The sequence below is a fragment of the Podarcis melisellensis genome (assembly GCF_964234715.1).
Source record: "Podarcis melisellensis genome assembly, chromosome: 6".
NCBI classification, from domain to species: Eukaryota; Metazoa; Chordata; class Lepidosauria; order Squamata; family Lacertidae; genus Podarcis; species Podarcis melisellensis.
In genome coordinates, this window is record NC_138538.1 from 93,912,984 (window position 1) to 93,932,213 (window position 19,230).

General features: G+C 44.6%; 1 protein-coding gene across 6 annotated transcripts in view; it reads right to left on the minus strand.

The window, feature by feature from the left end:
- Window positions 1-18,822, minus strand: part of ABL2 (ABL proto-oncogene 2, non-receptor tyrosine kinase) — a gene marked incomplete at its 5' end in the record, with an annotated part of 83,891 nt that extends 65,069 nt beyond the window's left edge. For all 6 annotated transcript variants that reach the window (XR_014169351.1, XR_014169352.1, XM_081915040.1 and 3 more), the window contains one exon: window positions 18,606-18,822. Coding sequence is in view for 4 of the 6 variants with exons in the window: in XM_081915040.1 (XP_081771166.1) it covers window positions 18,606-18,822 (217 nt within the window). The remainder of the gene's footprint in view (window positions 1-18,605) is intronic.
- Between the last annotated feature and the right edge of the window lie 408 nt (window positions 18,823-19,230).

Here is a 19,230-nt window from a genome sequence, read left to right on the forward strand (position 1 = left end):
ATCCCATAGTTCTGCTCTCTGAACATCTCCCTTAAATATCTCTTGTGCCAGGCCAAGGATGGGCTTCCAGATGCTGTTAGACTACAACTCCCATAATCCCTAATCACTGGCTAGGCTGATCTAGGACTGCTTCCAACACCATCTAGAGGGCCACAGATTAGCCACGCCAAGGGCAAAGACTGTAAAAAGATAGACATACATCACAGCAACTTGCATGTTATCAGGCAGCTTCCTTTAGTAATTAGAACCCCAAAATCTCCTGGGGCCACATATTCCTCCAAGTTATTTAATGCAACCTGAAAGGGACTCCAAACTTTAAACACTGTGGCAAATGGCGCAAAGGAAACACCTGCAATCGTTTTGATTTGTAGTTGAAATTATATTCTGTCACTTTGGTGGGGGTCTCAAATAACCCCCCATCACCGGCTTACAACATGCTGTCTGATAGTCTAGAATTGCTAAGGCCGCATTATAGCACAGACACATCTGCCTAAAGCAAAAAGTTAACCAAGCACAGAACTATCTGGTATAATAAAGAGGGCTTTGTTTCAAAATATGCCCAAAGTATTTTCTATTGAACACTGTTAAAAGGTCATTCCCATAGCAGCTTTAAAATCACAACTCTGGGGTTTTGCCAGTGTTTTCTCTCTCGACACCAGGATAGGGACACACGAGCCAAACAATTCTAACCCCCGCCTCCCAATTTTTATTTATCTACCTACCTGTATAGAAGACCAAGTACCACTCTGAGGTCCTGACTACAGATATCATTAATTTCCTATGCACATGTGAAGAGGCTTCTATAAATGGCACATTGGCATGTTATTTAAAGTCTGCAGCATCCCCTAGTGGAAAAAGGGAGCAATTACCAATACATTGTATTTCAGTAGTTTTACAATCATGTAGCCATTACTTCTACAGCTCTCTCAAATATGCAAATTAATATGTCTTTTCTGCAAGTCAAAATATAATGTTCCCTAGGTAAGGGATGGGTGGAAGAAGACTATCTGCCCAGCTGATTTCCTAGCTGGTTCTCCACAGAAATCTTTATACAAGTGGATCAAAAGATATCCTGCACTTTATGTTTCTGTGTGGAAGGGTTCCTGAATTTTGCTAATGTCTTAGGCCACGTTCTGTACTGCTCCAGAGAATTCCCTTCACTGTTTTGGAGACAGGAGGTGGAGCTGGGCCAGCCAAGGAACTGCTGGATTCTAAGCTGATCTAGCTTCTGTTGATACAGTGGTACCTCGGGTTACATACGCTTCAGGTTACAGACTACGCGAAGCCAGAAATAGTACCTCGGGTTAAGAACTTTGCTTCAGGATGAGAACAGAAATCGTGCTCCGGCAGCGCGGCGGCAGCAGGAGGCCCCATTAGTTAAAGTGGTGCTTCAGGTTAAGAACAGTTTCAGGTTAAGAACGGACCTCTGGAACGAATTAAGTACTTAACCCGAGGTACCACTGTATAGGCCTTTCCGCTGACTCAGACTAGAGATGGTGCAGGAAAAATAGGTGTAATCACTGCCCTTCCCCTTCCATCCTGACTGGCACAAGCACTAGATCAGCCACCCCCAAACTCAGCCCTCCAGATGTTTTGGGACTACAATTCCCACATCCCTGACCACTGGTCCTGCTAGCTAGGGATTATGGGAGTTGTAGTCCCAAAACATCTGGAGGGCCGAGCTGGGGGATGCCCGCACTAGATCTTTAAATGAAGTGCTACCTGAACCACTCCTTTTAACCTTGCTGCTTCCATGGTGTTTGGATTCTGCTCTTAGCCTTATCGATCCAAGCAAAGACTCATGAAATTGTGTCCGTCCACCTGCAGTAGCAACCATACGCCAGAATGACCCTGCCTGCTGTTACTGCTGTTCACAGGTTTCTCAAGCAGCAGTATAAAAACAGAAATGTGATTCCAGTCAGTTTCAGCGAGACCCTCAAGTTTCTGAACTGCAAGAGTTATAGGGGAAGTCTCCTTAGTTCTATGGTGTTTAACAAATACTAATATCAAATGCAACTTTTATTATACTGGCACAGACCAGATAAAAAGTGTTTACCAAAGCAAATGGAGAAACTGACAACACCTATTTGAAGACTTTGATATGGAGGGAGTGCCTGGAATACAATGGAGAAGAGTCCACAGTGCACAAGAAAACAGCTTGCTTCATCTTGTGAAATTACAGAGATAGGTCATGAAGGGTGAATAGAGGACTGCAACTTTTTCTCCTGGCTCCTTTGCTCATTAGGTGAATCCTGTCCCAAATGTTCAAATTCTCATATGCAGTCTTTGTTCTGCTTCTTATAGGTCCTGTCAGCACAAGCCCTATGGGAGAGTTTCTGCTAGCACAACAAGGTTCCCCTCTCCCCCTGGAACTAGTTTGGTGTGGGGGACTGAGAAAATCCCCAGAACAGTGCGTTGGAGTGGGGGGGCCTGTTCAGTCGGACAAGCTGCAATGCTTGTGCTGATGGGATGTTTACCACAGTGTGATGTGTAAATTCCACCCTCTGTTTCAAACTTGGCAAACAATTTTAATATGATGATGTGGCTTAAATTAAAGCTGTCAGATGAAAAATTGCAACCCAATCTAAAATGTGCCAAAACAGCCAATAAGGAAACCGGAGTAGACCATATCACTGCTGTACCAGTAAAACACCAATAAACTATTATTACCACACTGAAGTTAAAACATATTTAGAATCAAGGTAATCTGCATGCAGTATTCTGGAGATTTACCAGAATAAAACTTCCTGAAAAGAAGAAACAAGCATAATGTGTAGTGCCCAAAATCAATTGAATTAAATCTAATAAAAGCAACTCTATTCTTAGAAAGAAAACTGTGGGTTCTGATTCCACATCTTTAGAATCAGAAGACACCTTATAAAAAACAAGTTTGGATTAAACTTTGCCAGTTGGGCTGATTAAAAAAAGCCATTATAATTATTTATAATTAGAGATACTATATTTTGAGGAAGCTCTGATAAACTTAAAACTTCAGAAACTATGAGATTTCCACAACAGAGACGGCCAATGCAACAAAGCTGTGTGTAGTGGTTTACCAGTACTGCCAGAAACAAACCTCAAGGGATCTGTAATGTAGCTGGCTTCTCATTTATTCTAAATGAAATATCTTTAGAGACCATAATAGCATTAGCTTTGCAAATAAATTGAGCCATTGTGTAACCACAAGGCCAGACACTACAGATCAAAAGATAAACACTTATTGTGACGAGTGCCATTGTAAGCTAGTGGCAACTCCTTGCTGACTTCTGAAATATCTCTCACCTGTCTATGACACGAAGTAAACGCTTACATATCTAAATACTCCCAGTTTCAACTCTCAGTTTAAATGATGGTGTATTTTATTTACTTGTTTGTTTACATTTAAAATCCATCTTTTATCATGGAACTGGAGGTCTCCCACTATGGAATTGACCAGACTCGGGCCTGCTTAGCTTTAGCAAGTTGGTGGCCTCATGTGCCCTCAGACCATACAAAAAACAACAACCCACAACTAATTACAACTTGATCTGTATGGTTATATTCATTAAGGTAATAACTGGGTGGCCGGCTAAAGGTAGGTACAGCATACACCGAAATGAAGTGAATAACCATTAGTTATTTCACAGTAATGCAGAAGCTGAACAGGAGAATTTGTATAAACAAAGGACACAGGCGTGGTTTTGAACAATCACTGTTCTGATGTCAAGGTCAGAAGAAGAACTTAGTAAAATGTCCCCTATATACTTGAGAAAACATTATACATAGTCAACGTGGTTGCTGGCATTTGTGGTGCCCTCCAGATATTGCTGGGTAAAACCTCAGCGCCTAGGACTTGTTGGTCGCATGGTCCGCGGTTCGAATCCCCGCGACGGGGTGAGCTCCCGTTGCTCGGTCCCAGCGCCAGCCAACCTAGCAGTTCGAAAGCACCCCCAGGTGCAAGTAGATAAATAGGTACCGCTTTATAGCGGGAAGGTAAACGGCGTTTCCATGTGCTGCGCTGGTGCTGGCTCGCCAGAGCAGCTTCGTCACGCTGGCCACGTGACCCGGAAGTGTCTTCGGATGGCGCCAGCTCCCGGCCTCTAGAGCGAGATGAGCGCGCAACCCTAGAGTCGGACACGACTGGCCCGTACGGGCAGGGGTACCTTTACCTTTACTATTATCAAGGCTATATTATTTCCTGGAATGGAGTATAAACAAGTTCGACTGTGCTTATCCCAGCATAGTAGTGCAGGCTACATATGATATTTGTTAACAAGCAGGTGTGGGTAACCTCTGGCGCATAGGTCAAACTACACCTGTCAGATGTCCTAATTCCCACCCACTTTCCACCTGCTGCAAACCGGATGCCATATCATTTAAATAAAAAATGTATTTGAAGCACTGAAAAATGATTAAAAACCATCAAAAAAAACTTTCAGAACATTTAAATGCAATGACATATTTCAGTTACTAATTTCAAGGTAGCCATAGTCAAGTATCTTTAACCCGCCAAATGAAAGTCAATAATGAGAGACAGAGGCACCTCACAAGGAGGGCCATTCCACCAACAGGGAACCACCACTGCAGAAGGCCTCAATTGGGAACTGCTACGTGCAACCAATCCCTGTCAAAAGCAGGGTTTGTAGTTGATAGGAATCTGCTTTTCAAGCCCAGCTTAAGTTCAAGGCAGGCTGCAAAGAAAGAAAGGAAAGAATCAGGAACGTACTCAAAATGCACTCCCAGTTCTGCCTTTTGAAGTTGGGTTGCCTAAGGGCCATCAAGTGGTGGTGGAGTCTCCTTATGACTTTTAAAGATGCATGACTCCTTATAGGGCCTTATGCTGCTAATATAAAATTCTGAATTAAGCACATTTCCAATAGTCTTGTTTTTATGTTTTACTTTTTCCAATAAGGTATAACAGAAAGATTCAAAGCTCTATAAATTATTCAACTAGTGGGCCTTTGCCCAACAGTGGGAACAATGAGCTGCAGCTAAAAGTCAAACCATGAGGTCAGCAACTATCTGCTTCCATACAGATTTACTATTACCAGAAAAGAAGTGGGTGACCCCATAACCATCACAATGGCTGTGTTTATACACAACACTAAATCATGGCTTAGCTTTATGAGAAGGAACCACAGCAAGCCTTGTGGTCATGCACTCCCCTGGGTTCAAACATCATGACAAACTCCAGCTAATCTAAAATGGAAGATCACCTTCCAAACTCCTCTTCATGGCCATGCTAAAGTAGTAGTACTATAGAACTACAGTGCTACCTCGGGTAACAGACGCTTCAGGTTACAGATGCTTCAGGTTACAGACTCTGCCAACCCAGAAATAGTATCTCGGGTTAAGAACTTTGCTTCAGGATGAGAACAGAAATCGTGCAGCAGCAGCACAGCGGCAGTGGGAGGCCCCATTAGCTAAAGTGGTACCTTAGGTTAAGAACAGTTTCAGGTTAAGAACGGACCTCCAGAACGAGCTAGGTTCTTAACCCGAGGTACCACTGTACTGTGCCTGTAACAGTTCAGTTAGAAAAAGTAATGAGTAACATTTCACAGAGATGCAAAAAAATTGGCTGGCCTTGATAGGATCATGCCCACAGGGGTGTCTTTGACACAACATTGAATTTCAAAGGAGTCTCTGAAGCACAATGCTAAAATCAAAGGCAACCCTTTTCTCCCCCCCCCCCCCGCTCACCAGGAGAGTGCTGAGGACAGTCCATGTCATGCTACACTTGGGAAATTCTCTCCAGAGCTCATGGGAAATCTCCAGCCCTGCCTCTTTACCCTTCTGCCTGCGCAGCTGCAGCTGTAGCTACCTCCTCTTCCCAACAAGTGCATTGATCAGGTGAGCCACTACCTCCTCTCTTTCCATCACAAGCTGATGCTCTGTGCAACAACTATCAGTGCCTATCTTGCAGATATCTCTTCTCCAATTGGGTATGACTGGAAGGTGTAGGAGATGTGTTGAGAGAGAAGCTGCTCACACACGAAGCACTGGCTAGCACAAAGAGGTGCTAGAAAGAGGTGGTGGTGGAAGCAACTGATATATGAGTATATATCAGCAGCAAACAAACTGGAAAACAAGGTGAAAACGGGAGGTGCACAACAAAGAATGTGAACATGGATCTGAAGGGAGAAGTGGTATCATGCACACCACAGGTTCTGGTGCACAGATTTGTGGACCCTTGCATTTGACAACAAATAAAAATATTATGGAATTTTCTTTGAGACTTTCCAAAGCCTGAACAGGCCTGTCCTCATTAACAGTCTGGGTGAGAGAAGCTCTTTGGACAAACTTTATCAATAGACACACTTACCACAAAATTTCTTGCTGCCTTGAATCTGTCAGACCACCATTGTCATCTGGGAGTGGATTGAAAGCATCTATAGCTTGTCTGCAGCCTGATCGCATACCAGAGTGATGGGCAAAATGAGAGTCCTGATAATGTACTGTTCACTGGTTTGTGTTAAACTGCTCAAATAAACAGACTACCTATGTGAGCTGTGTTAAGATGGGAGTTGTGAATTCACACAGAGCTGGTAGTTTCAGTTTGTGTTCCCATGGAAAGGTGACTCTATATAGACAGTTATTTCCTTTAAAAATATTTTAATTGTACAAATATAAAATAAGAAGTGATCAGTGTCAGGATGAGCAGTGAAATGGTCCAGTTTGCTGATAACTCCAAATTGGACGACACCAATAAATGATATATCCAAACAAGATTTGCAAGCAACAAAATGGCATGCAAGGTTCCTGTTAAGTAGTTATGTGGTAATACACATTAGGGTCTGACTAAGATGGATCAAGAATTTGAATACGTTGACAGCGTGTGGTGGCAATGAAAAAGGTAGAAATTATTAGAAAAGAGGCTGAAAATAAAACTGCCAGGATCATAATTCCCTTTATATGACTCTACAATGCAGCTAGATTTGAAATAAAGCTTACTGTTCTTGTCATCTCATCTCAAAAGGGTGCCACAGAGCTAGAAAAAGCGTAGAAGCTGGCAACCAAATAGCTATCATTTTCAAAGGTTGCATGCTACTGAAAAACAGATGTTGAGAGGGGGCCAGTATAGCATGGGAGGACTATTGCCCTTCAAGCCTGTGATGTGTTTTCCAGAAGCATTTGGTGGGATACTGAGAGAAACAGAACACTGGGGACTGGATGGAACTTTTGGTCTGATCTAGCAGGGCTCTTTTGGAGTACGGGATAAGCTGTACAATTCCTATTACAGCCTATACTTACAAGGCAAAAGAAGTTGGTTAGAGGCTGTGTAACAATATAAGAAGTTCCATTTTTTAAAAAAATCACATCAGCCATGGACTAAGCTAGCCACCAGTCTCAGCTCCCAATAATATTCACCTACTGTGTATGTGAAGTGGTTTGAACACATTAAAGGCCTTTATAAAGACTTTTATTGAACTTAAAGGTAAAGGTAAAGGACCCCTGACCATTAGGTCCAGTCACAGACGACTCTGGGGTTGCGGCGCTCATCTCGCTTTACTGGCCAAGGGAGCCAGCGTTTGTCCACAGACAGCTTCTGGGTCATGTGGCCCGCATGACTAAGCCGCTTCTGGCAAACCAGAGCAGCGCACGGAAACACTGTTTACCTTCCCGCCACAGTGGTACCTATTTATCTACTTGCACCTGACGTGCTTTTGAACCGCTAGGTGGGCAGGAGCTTATCAGCACTTATTTCCAAGAATGCATCGTGTACATCAGATCAGGCTGCATAGCTAAAAAATGGGAAAATCAATCCTTCCTAAGAAAACTGTTCAACAGTCAAAGCTAACTAGCAAGAATTAACTTAAGAACACCCCCCCATATTCTATGATTTAAATATCCTAGATAGCAGAGCCAATTACGTCACTAAATTAATAATCCCAGCCCAACGTAGGGCCTTTATGCTGGCCCGTTTGAATGTTTTTCCCTCAGCATTTGTCAGGGGAAGATATCAAAACATTCCTAGAAACAAGAGATTCTGCAGATGTTCTATGAATGTCCCGGACACTGTAGAGCATATTCTCTTTCATTGCCCATTGTACAGTACGCTCCGTCAACGCGTGCTGTCCCCTCTCTTGGGTGGTCTGGAACCCCAGCAAGGTGAATGTGTGGGACTCTACCTATCCGACGTTGACCAAAGGGTAACGGCGGGGGTAGCCGAGTTTTTGGTAGCAGTCCTCCAAGGAGCAGGTTAACAAAGAAAACCATTGACTCTATATGTATATATATATATATGTATGTAGCCAACTGCTGCCCTTTTACATATATTCAAGGCCTTTATATGCTATTTTTTCTTCTATGGTTTTATTCGCATAATGCCTAATAAAGGTTTGATAAGTAAGTAAGTAACTTAAAAACAGCTTTATTTCCTACCCTAAAAGCAAAATTCTACACATGTTAAAGGCAAGGTCCACTGAGGTCAATGAGCTTTACTACCTGGGTGTGTACACCCACAATCAGATAACCAAATGCATGCCCTGCCAATCTCATCAGTATGTCTTACTGTTAAAAGTTTTATCATGCTGCACTAGCAAGTGGCGGGAAGCCCCAAAACCTATTGACAGCATATTTTTCCATACCAATGTCAGAAAAAATAAAATAAAGAATGAAAGGATCCCATATTAAAGGTTGTAATAATATGCACACTGGTGTATGTGTCTATTTGTTTTTAGCTACTTTAGTCCATAGGCATGATTTAACTGTGTCTCTCAACAATAGACTTATTAAACCTACCCTTCAAGTTATCTTGTTTAACTTTCACATATACAAATACTACTAAAATCCCCGTGCCCGCAAAAGGCATGAAACTGTCAATTCCTGCTGTATGAAAAGCTTGTACAAACACCAAGCCTCAAGTCCAGGAAGGAAACCTTGATGTACACCCAGCATTATTACCAAGGAGCTTCTGCTGGGCCAACCACATCAGAGCTCCTTTTTCTCAGCCATATCCTATTTAGTATCTTACAATTGCCATGCATTTCATTCAAAATGGATTACAAGTACAGTGGTACCTCGGGTTAAGAACCTAATTCGTTCTGGAGGTCCATTCTTAACCTGAAACTGTTCTTAACCTGAGGTACCACTTTAGCTAATGGGGCCTCCCGCTGCCGCCGCACGATTTCTGTTCTCATCCTGAAGCAAAGTTCTTAACCCGAGGTACTATTTCTGGGTTAGCGGAGTCTGTAACCTGAAGCATCTGTAACTCGAGGTACCACTGCATTAAGCACACAGCAAAGTATCTTTATTAAACAAGTGGCAAAAAGTCACATAAAAGGTTTATCTATTGCTTGCACCACAACCTTGTTTTGGGAATAATACATTTGAGTAAATGGATACACACAGTTGGATGGATAAACACAGTTTTCACAAAAAGTCAACAAGTTAAACTGTCCAGTAATGCTTATTTCCCCACTACTGTTTAAAAAGAAACTGAAATAATTATGTTTAAGTTTTGAGAATACAGCCTGGAGTATCAGTGCTCCATAGGTTTTGGGGTCTACGTAAGAGCATACACAAAGTAGTGAACTGAGAAGCTCTGGGTCTTATGCTGGGATCAAGCCTAGCAAGTTACCATTATCTGTAAGTAATCAGGTCTCAGAACCTTCTTCAGGTTCAGGGAATGGTGGTTTGCAAAATTCATTAGCAATTAGCAGACAATATGAAACTTACAGATTGAACAGAACACCCTGCTCTATTCTAGACTGAGGTATATAAATTCTGACCTGACATCTAGGCTATTCTCCTTCTATGGTTGAATGTCGCCGGGGTGGGGGGAAGATAAGAGACTTCAGTGTTTATATAATACGGATGCACATTGTTTTTCAATTATAGAAAATTGATTACTGGACTGCCAAGCAATGAGAGTGCTTGGGCCTTAACTTGTCTGTACTATCTGTTAGTGATGTATTCCAGAACATTCCTACTCCAGCAAAAAAGACAAACTATCCCTCAGAAGGGTGGTTCCTCTTTGAGAGAAAAGGTGGGAGCATGAATTAATTGTGCTGCCATCTAAAACATGAATTTTTGGGTAGTGCGGATCAGGCCACTAGAACCAAAAGAAGTTGCAGGTGCAATAAGAGAGAAAGAAGGGGTGCAGACCTAGATTGTAACTGGGGGAAGAGAAATTCTCCGGCCACTGAAAGTGATTTTCTGGCTCTCTGAATGTACCCAAGGTTTGGATTGGTGCCCAGGACAATTAAAACTGTTTAAATGCAAGAACACAGCATGAACAGCATTCAACATAATAGATTTTCTCCCAGCTGACAAAGTTTCCGTCTGAGGCATTAATTAGCTTTAGTTAAGATAGAACCATGCTCAACAGCCAAATCCAGAAGAGCCAGGATTTCTCTAAAGTGAAGCTGTAAATCTAGTCCTACTGCTTAGAAGCAGCATCTTTAAATTATTATACAACTTCCAGCAAAAATAACTGAGTTCCATCAAAACTCTTGCCATCATAACCAATACCTTTCATGTAAAACTAGTTTCCAACAAGACAAATCAATGAGGGAAATAGTACAAAGTAGGAGAAAACACTTTGGTAAACAGAACCATATGCTACTGCTTATATAAAGTGCTTTAATAGCTGCTGAGCAGGCCCACAAGAATTCGGCTGCAGACAGGTAAGGTGGAATGGGAAGCAAGCTATTTTGTTCCAACATGCAGTCAATTGTGCCTGGCTCTATGTGACAGAAGTGCTTAAACGATGCATAATAGCTATAGAAAGACATACTAACAAAAAGCATAATATAGAGATTTTTAGTTGGGCCCAATAAAGGCACTCTAACACACTTTCCATTTAAGGTTTCGGTGCCTGTGTATTTGTAGGCTCTATGCCCCACCTATACAGTGGTGCCTCGCAAGACGAAATTAATTCGTTCTGCGAATTTTTTCGTCTAGCGAATTTTTCGTCTTGCGAAGCACGAAATCCCATAGGAATGCATTGAAAATCAATTAATGCGTTCTTATGGTCAAAAAAAGTCCAAACAAAGCCAGATTTGGTACAACAAGAGTTTATTAAGTGCTCTTTAAAGTCACACATACTGTAAAGAGCATTTCAAAATTCAAACCCAGAAATTTTTTTAAAAAACAGCAGAGTGGCCCAATGGTCACAGAAAATCATAAAAATGCAGAAAAAAACCACAAGCTTCCAGATTCTTGCAAACCCCTCCCCAACACCAAGTCCTTGAATTCCAAACACCCCAACCCAAAATCCAACACCCCCCAAAAAAAAGTTTTCAAAGCTTAACTTACCAAATGGCTGCAAAAGAAGTTTTGGAAAAGCTTCAAAAATCACCAGAGTCTTTAAAAACCTCAAAAAAGGCTACTATGTACACTGCGTTCTATGAGTTGCTCCTCGAAGTCAAGTTGCAACTGTATTAACAGTGTTAAGAAAAAGGAAACAAACTTGCAAGAAGTTTTCGTCTTGCGAAGCAAGCCCATAGGGAAATTCGTCTTGCGAAGCAGCTCATAAAACGGAAAACCCTTTCGTCTAGCGAGTTTTCCGTCTTGCGAGGCATTCGTCTTGCGGGGCACCACTGTAAAGCTAAGGGAAAGGTGTTGGGAAGCAATCTTATCAGCTACTTTCTCCAGCTAATATCAACAAGCTCCAAGATGAAAGGATAGGAGCTAAAAACCCAGCAGGTGAACAGAAGAAGATGCATGACATCCCCAATACAGTAGTGGAAAAGATGAAATGCTCTACATTCCTACCTGTGAAATACCGTATTTCCCCATGTATAAGATGAGGTTTTTTGCTTTAAAAAATAAGTAAAAAATTGGGGGTCAGCTGGTACACGGAACATGGGCATGTGGGGGAATTTTTAAAATATTTAAGCATATGTCTGGGATTTTGGATTGGGCGGGCTGAGGCGGTCCCTCCTGCTGCGGTCCCCCCTTTGTCCCTCCTCCGGGCTGCATGCTGACGCCTCCACTGGCTCGACCAATGGATCAAGAGCAGCTGCCACCACCGCTGCTGAGAGCTGCCTCAGCTACCTCTCCTTGCCCTTCTTTCCTTTTTCTCCTCTTCCCCTCCCACCTTGCCCCCAGCTCAGTTTGCTCTCGATGGCATGGCCCGACGCAAAGCGGCCACTGCCTTCCCCTGGCCCTTCCTTGGCATCCTGCTTGGGAGCAGGGAGCAGCTGCCACCGAGGGGGAGTGTGTGATGCCCCAGTCGCTGCCTTTGCTTCTGCACCACGGTGCACTGCATGCACCTCAAGCTGGAAACTCTGAGGGCGATCGCCTCGAAAAAGATCAACAACTTGCCACCGCCAATCATCCAGATTTTCACTTCTATTTTAGGGTTTCCTTTTCTTAATTTTGGGTTCAAAAAAATAGGGGGCGTCTTATACATGGGAAAATACGGTACTCTGGGAATACTACAGCAGAGCCAAGCAGTGGATCACAGTACATAAAGAGACCACAGAGTAACCCCAGGATGATATACCGTATTTTTCGCTCTATAAGATGCACCTAGTTTTGGGAGGAGGAAAACAAGAGAAAAAAATTCTGAATCTCAGAAGCCAGAACGGCAAGAGGGATCGCTGTGCAGTGAAAGCAGCAATCCCTCTTGCTGTTCTGGCTTCTGGGATAGCTGCACAGCCTGCACTCGCTCCATAAGACGCACACACATTTCCCCTTACATTTTAGGAGGGAAAAAGTGAGTCTTATAGAGCAAAAAATACGGTACATGCTGAAGACAACCCTTCTGAGCAGAGTGGAAGGAAGCCACCGTCTCCTGCATACATTACAAGCAGAATAGCAGGGTAGCAATACATTGAACGTTGCACTATTACAGTATTTCCTTCTGTGCAAGCATCAGTTTGTCCTATGAAACAATCCCTCCTCTCCTCCCCCCTTCCGATCACCCCAGGGCCAAATTCAGGGACATGGTGGGGGAGGAGGAGAGCAGGGGAATCCTGTCATGTAAGCAGGGCTTCCGCTGACGTGACTCAGCAGTTGAATCCCGTAAATGGATTCCATCCTTCAGACAGATCACAAACAGGTTTGCAGTTAAGTATATATATTCAATTATATACTCAAGAGAACTGCACAGCTCCCTTAAATTTGTGTCTGTATCATGGATGTTTTCTAAATACATACTTTATGAATTTACACTTTACATTTGTAGATGTTCATCTAAAAATATAGTGTGCAAGATGAACTTGCATGAAGGAGAAGCATCCAGGTATCTTCTGTTCCTCACAAGTAACTAGTTTTAAATTTTATGTGTTAACAACCTGGAGTTCTCAGGAGCTTTACAGTTTTAACATTTATTTTACTTGCTCTTTTATTTTTTATTGATGATGGGTGATTTTGATTATTTTTAGTTTGAGTTAAGTAATTTGGGATATGCAATTTGTATTATGTCCAACCCTGAGATCTACAATTATGAAGGCCAGGCCATAAATATGCATAATAAATAAGCCTTGTGTGCCACACCTTGAAGAATAACGTTTTATTATGAACTATAATCCAGTTCATGCATCTGATAAAGCATTGCACCATAACAAAAATTGCTAATCTTTTAAGGTGCCACAAAACTTTTTATTGATCTTGCTGCAATAAACACAGCTACTCTACTGGAAACCTGAAATGAGTTAAATTTAAGACTAGAGTGAAGTAGGTACCATCTCAGAATCTTTAAAAGGCATCCACTACATCACATCCTCTGTTCTGCAAGTTGTTTCATCATATATACAAGACATCAGCGGTTGCTGTTAAGTACTGCAGTGATATTGGCCCAAACTAAGGTCATTGACAGGCTCCTTTGGAACTTACCGTATTTTTCGCCCTATAGGACGCACCGTCCCATAAGGCGCACCTAGTTTTTTTGGGAGGAAATAAAGGGGGGGAAATTATTTTCCCCCCCCAGGCGCGGGGCTGGGGCGGGGGAGGCCTGAGCTTCCCCCAGCCCCCAGCCCCCAAACAGGCAGCTCTCTGCAAGCCGTGGGAGCCCAGCGCTGGCTCCCGCTGCTTGCGGAGAGGTCCGCGAAGCCTGGACGCGCTGAGCTCAGTGTGTGCAGGCTTCTGCATGCAGGCAACTCTCCGCAAGGAGCGGGAGCGCTCCCGCTGCTTGCGGAGAGGTCTGCAAGCCTGGAGAGCAAGAGGGGTCGGTGCGCATTCGCCCCATAGGACGCACACACATTTCCCCTTCATTTTTGGAGGGGGAAAAGTGCGTCCTATAGGGCGAAAAATACGGTACTGGCTGATTTATCAATATGACTTCGGCACAGTATTAGGCAGCTTTATAGTTTAGTTATCTGTTTTGTTGTGTTCATACAACTGGTAATTTTGATATTTTTGCACTGATTGTGCTGCGGCAATTGCCAGTTACTTTGGGCTTCTTTCTGGAAGGAAAAGCAGGGTACAAATGTGAAATGAAAATGAAACTTCAGAACTTACTCTTTGACCACGAAGACAATATTAGCTAGTGCTGAATTGAACCCACAACTCTGGTTGAAGTTTAAAGGACAGCATCCTACCCAGTATTCAGCCTATACCCCTACATAGCTTGTGTACAACAATCCATGTGAACAACATTTTATTGCGAGTACAAGCAAAAACCATGACTTTGCAGGTGGAGCATGTCCAAAACATATGTGAAAACCTGACTACATTACTAACACTTCTCTGCCAAGAGAAGTGCCTTGGAACTCCAGCCACAAACACCCTCTAATCTGACAGTCGGGGTGCACAGACAGAGAACCCCATTCAAGTAAGTAAGAAAAGAAAGGCAACATAGACAATGCAAAATATAGCTGCTGTGGCTGTCTGCCTCCACCTGCTTTATGGTTTTAATACTTTACCTCAAATAATAGGGAGAAGAGTATCCCACACAGAAGAAACAATCATCTCCACATGCAGGTAAGATCTCTGTTGGCAAAGGCCAAGCCCTCCAATCCAACTGTAGCTGGTCAAACACTTTGGAGTACTTTTGCTTTGCAAGTTCACAGCCCTGGTGCCTTGCATTACTGCCAGTGTTGGAGGAACTATTTAGGAATCATAGCCCCAGTGTGTAGTATGCAGCTATATCAGTTGTTTCTGAACAGCCAGAGTTCAATTGCAACCACCAACTCAGAAGTCAGTGCACTCTCCACTTCCCCCATGTGGGGGGGGCAGTGGGTGGGTGGGGATGGCTAAGGCATGACCACTGGCCAAGCATCACTTACTACTCTCTCTCTTATACCTGTGCATGCAGGTTCAGCAGTGTTAGAAACTGAGATATGAAGGCTAGGAGCTAAATGGCACCTTAAACCTAGGTTATGGGTGCAACAACAGAATGTCTAGGCGTGCTTTTTATAACAAAAGAAAACCAACAAGTGAATGAGTTGCAGCTAAAATATAGTGTTCATTTTTCACATGGTCTAGTCTCTTTTCCAGTCTTCAGACAATAGCTAGAAGTAGGGAGGCAGAAAAAGGTCCCTCTTTCCTTCCACCCTGCAGTTTTAATCTGAAATCATAGGCACAGTACTGCTCCCAGAGCTCAGAAACTGCTTGCGCTAATGAAATTCCCTGTCGCAAAATGCGCCTAGAACCATGGGAGTTTCGGGCACTGGGTTCAAGGTCTATTTATACCCTTTCAATCTCTTCCCTTTACTCTCCACAGGCCACACCCAGCTCCACATAGATCACAAGGAAGGCCCACCCCATGATCAGCAGTGACCAGAATGCCTCCTGCCTGTTCTGCCATGGACAATGACAACCTTATTGACTCTAAACAGGAACCAGCACCTTGGAAAGCTTTAAGACAGATAGGTATGCAACAGGCAGCAAAGAACTGGTGCCTGCTACTCTGCTGTCTGAAGGCCCAAGACACAGATGCCCTGCTGGTTAACAACCCTACACATATCTTTTCAGAATCCATTACACCCTAGATAGTGTGGAATAAAGGCTATGATTTTGCCACATGCTGGATGGGGATCTTTCCCCCCCAACATGCTAGGAAGAGCTGAATTTGGCTGGCCTCAGCAGGTGAGAAGGTATGATGGGCTCATGATTAGTAGCCCAGGAAGCTATGTTGCTGATGTGTTGCATGGCTTCTCTTTACGTTCAGTGCTCAAAAACAGTGCTGGAGCAGCCTAAGATTCAAATCCCTATTGGTACATATGCCTGGGGACTGGGAGCAGCAGGGATATTTTTGTCTGTTCCATTGGGGATCATGGAGCAGGGGCACTGTGGCATCATTGTGTGCGTTACAGGGAGGTGTTCCGGAAAATGTCCTCATCACTGCGAGTTCATTCACTCCCTCTTTGTGTAGGCGGCATTGCTGGCACATTTCCCCAATTGGTGCGCCTTGTTTGTGCTCCTGCTATTTTTGCACTGTTTGGGGGATTTTCCAAGTGGTACATTTTCCCGCCCCCACTCTGCATTAAGTGGGTATATGATACAGCAGTTGTTGCACCAGCATCTCCCCTTCGACGCAAAGCATATTTGCCGTATGGAAGTGGCTCTGCAAATCCTGTACCGGCTACATCCTCCTTTCCTAGCAGTTTTCAAAGTGTGTTCCAGAGAACCCAAGAAATTATGAAATGGTTCCTCAATGAACCTTGGGCAAGTTTTTTTAAAGTGACTTTTCCACCAATGCTCACTTTCCCCTGAAATGTACACACACGATCAGAGCATTTGGTGTAGTCTACTCCATTTCATGCGGAAGAGAATGGTTGAGGAGCTGAGCAGATCTGGCCAGCACTCAACACAACTTTAGGGCATATCCCAGAATAATGTGTAAAGCACAGATGTCCACACGTGTCAATTCCACATGGATTTATTTATTTTTTTAACATAGAAACTTTTAAAATAAGCTAGGGAACCTGCTGTATTCTGCCTACATAACCATAAACATAACCAAATACAACTCTCCTTGGTCAGGTACTTGCCATCCAGCTAAAGTAGTTCATGAAGCATCATACATATGGATCTCAATCAATCTATTTACAACAAAGACCGCTTGAACTTAAAAGAAATTATAGTCAAATGTGGTAAAAATCACAAGTAGTATTACAAATTACTGAAATTAAGATAAATTGGAAATCATCCTGAGGAGGGGTTCAGAGGCTTTCTGTTTTAGACTAACTCCAGCTTGTCATGAGTGGTATGTAACCAAGTTTTACTCAGAGTAAACCCATTGCTATTAATGGACCCAATTTAGACATGCTGATTAATTTTAATGTGTCTATTTTGAGTAAAACTCAGTTGAATACCACTCATTATACTGCAAAGTTGCTACCATGCTACATTAAGTTTGTCAGGAGATAATGAAAGAACAATAACAATATAAGTAGTCAATACTGCTTTTTCACCTTGATATGCAATGTGTTTCTTAATAGCGTTACATCTCTCACAGACATACCCACAGCCTCCCAGCTACAGATGCTGACTTTTTCCTCAAGAGAGGACACACACAGTTCTCTTCTGCCCTCATCTCTGCTGGTAAAGGTCATCACAGTGCAGACTGTTACCCTAAGAGCAGAGCTGCCATCACAATGTCACCAAAGAATGTAGAAAGGAACCCTGATAAGCAGTGACCATAAGGTTCTAAAATAATGTAATGTCTTTGGCACCTTCTAGGCAATGCAACACATATGTCAGTTGCCACAACTTGTGCCAGGCACCTTAGGATGAGGTTCATCCTTACCAAAATTAACTTTATCAAGACAATCAGGAGATGGGGAAAGAAAAGGCAGCAATTGACAGAGCAAGGGTGAAGGTGAACCAGAAGATCTATCAAGAGACAAACAGATGTTGGCAGGAAGCACACACACACACAAAATCAAAACGGATCTAAAGCCTGCTGTGGAAAACAGCCCAACTACAGATAAAGCAAAGCATTTTGTTGCAATTTCTAAAACACATCACGCAACTATAGCAACATTACTAACACAGGCCGTTCTAAAGGGATGCACGCCTCTGACCTACATCTGTAGCACCAGAACATTTAGATGGCCTTAAACAACCAAATCACTCAAGTGTGTAGCAAACATGAAAGCCGACCATATATACAGATATTCCAGGGGAATAACGAAAACTGCTATGTATTCCAGAGAGGCAGCCTTGTTGTGTGCTGCAGCAAAAACAAAAAAGAACACCTAGAAGAGGAATACATTTACTGTGGGAATAAGCTTTCGCCAGGTCGGTTTGCAGCCATGGGAGGGACGGCTCACAAGCTCAAGAAACCCTAAAGCCAAGCATGAGCTAGGTGCGCAGAGGTTACCTACCAATATGCCCTGAAACAGTTCACCTGGAGCCACAATCTTGGTTCAGAGCAGTATACCTGTCAAGGACAAGGTGCTTTGGGGGGGGGGGAGCATCCAACAGGGAAGGGCTGCTGCCGCCTTCCTGCTTGGCCGGTCCCTCCCCTCCAGGCAGCATCTAACAGGCCACTGCTGGGAACAACATGCTGGACCAGGAAGACCTTTGTCTAATGCAAGAGAGCAATTCTTCCTGTTGTGTTTTTTTTTTGAGCGGGGGCGGGTAGGCCTGCCCGTCGTCTCCCCCCCCCCCCGGAAAGGAGGAGGAGGCTTCGCTCCCCGCCCCAGCCCTCGCCTCAGCGCCACACCCACCCGCTCCCAGCATCTGCGGCAGCCTCCTCGCCCCCCCCCGCCGTTCCCTTCCCACCTTACCGTGCTGGGTGAAGATATTGAAGCCGCTCTCGGCCCCTCGCGGGGCGGCCGCCTCTCGCCTCCGGCCGGCGGGCCTGGCTGCGCTGCCCCGGAGCCCCCTCGGCTGGGGCTGGGAAAGAGGCGGCGGCTGTTGCTGCTGCTGCGTCGCCGCCGCCGCCGGCTGCTGGAGCGCGGAGGAGGCGCCCGGCTCCCCGACGCGGCCCACCTGCTGGCCCATCCCCGTCCCCCGCCCGTCTCGGGCCCCCGCCACAGCCCTCGGCCGCCGCCTCGCGCTCACATGCCGCCGCCTGCCACGCTCCTCCAGCCGCGCCCGCCCAGGCCCGCTTCCCCACAGGGCTGCCCTGCCGCCGCCGCCGCCTCTTCCTCCTCCTCCTCGCCACCGCGCTCCGGACAGGCCCTCACGGACTCGCCCCCTCAACCCCCGCCGCCGCCATCTTGACCACAGAGCTGAGGGGGCCAGGGGCAGAGCGGCTCCGTCTCGCCCACCCTTCCCACCTCCGGTCCTCCAGGGGCGGCGATGGCTCCGCCTCCCGTCCGCGGCCCCGCCCCGTCCCGCGCACGCGCACAGGCGCGCCTCCGCTTCGCCAGTAGAACCGAACCTATCCCTAGGATAGCCGGGATGAAG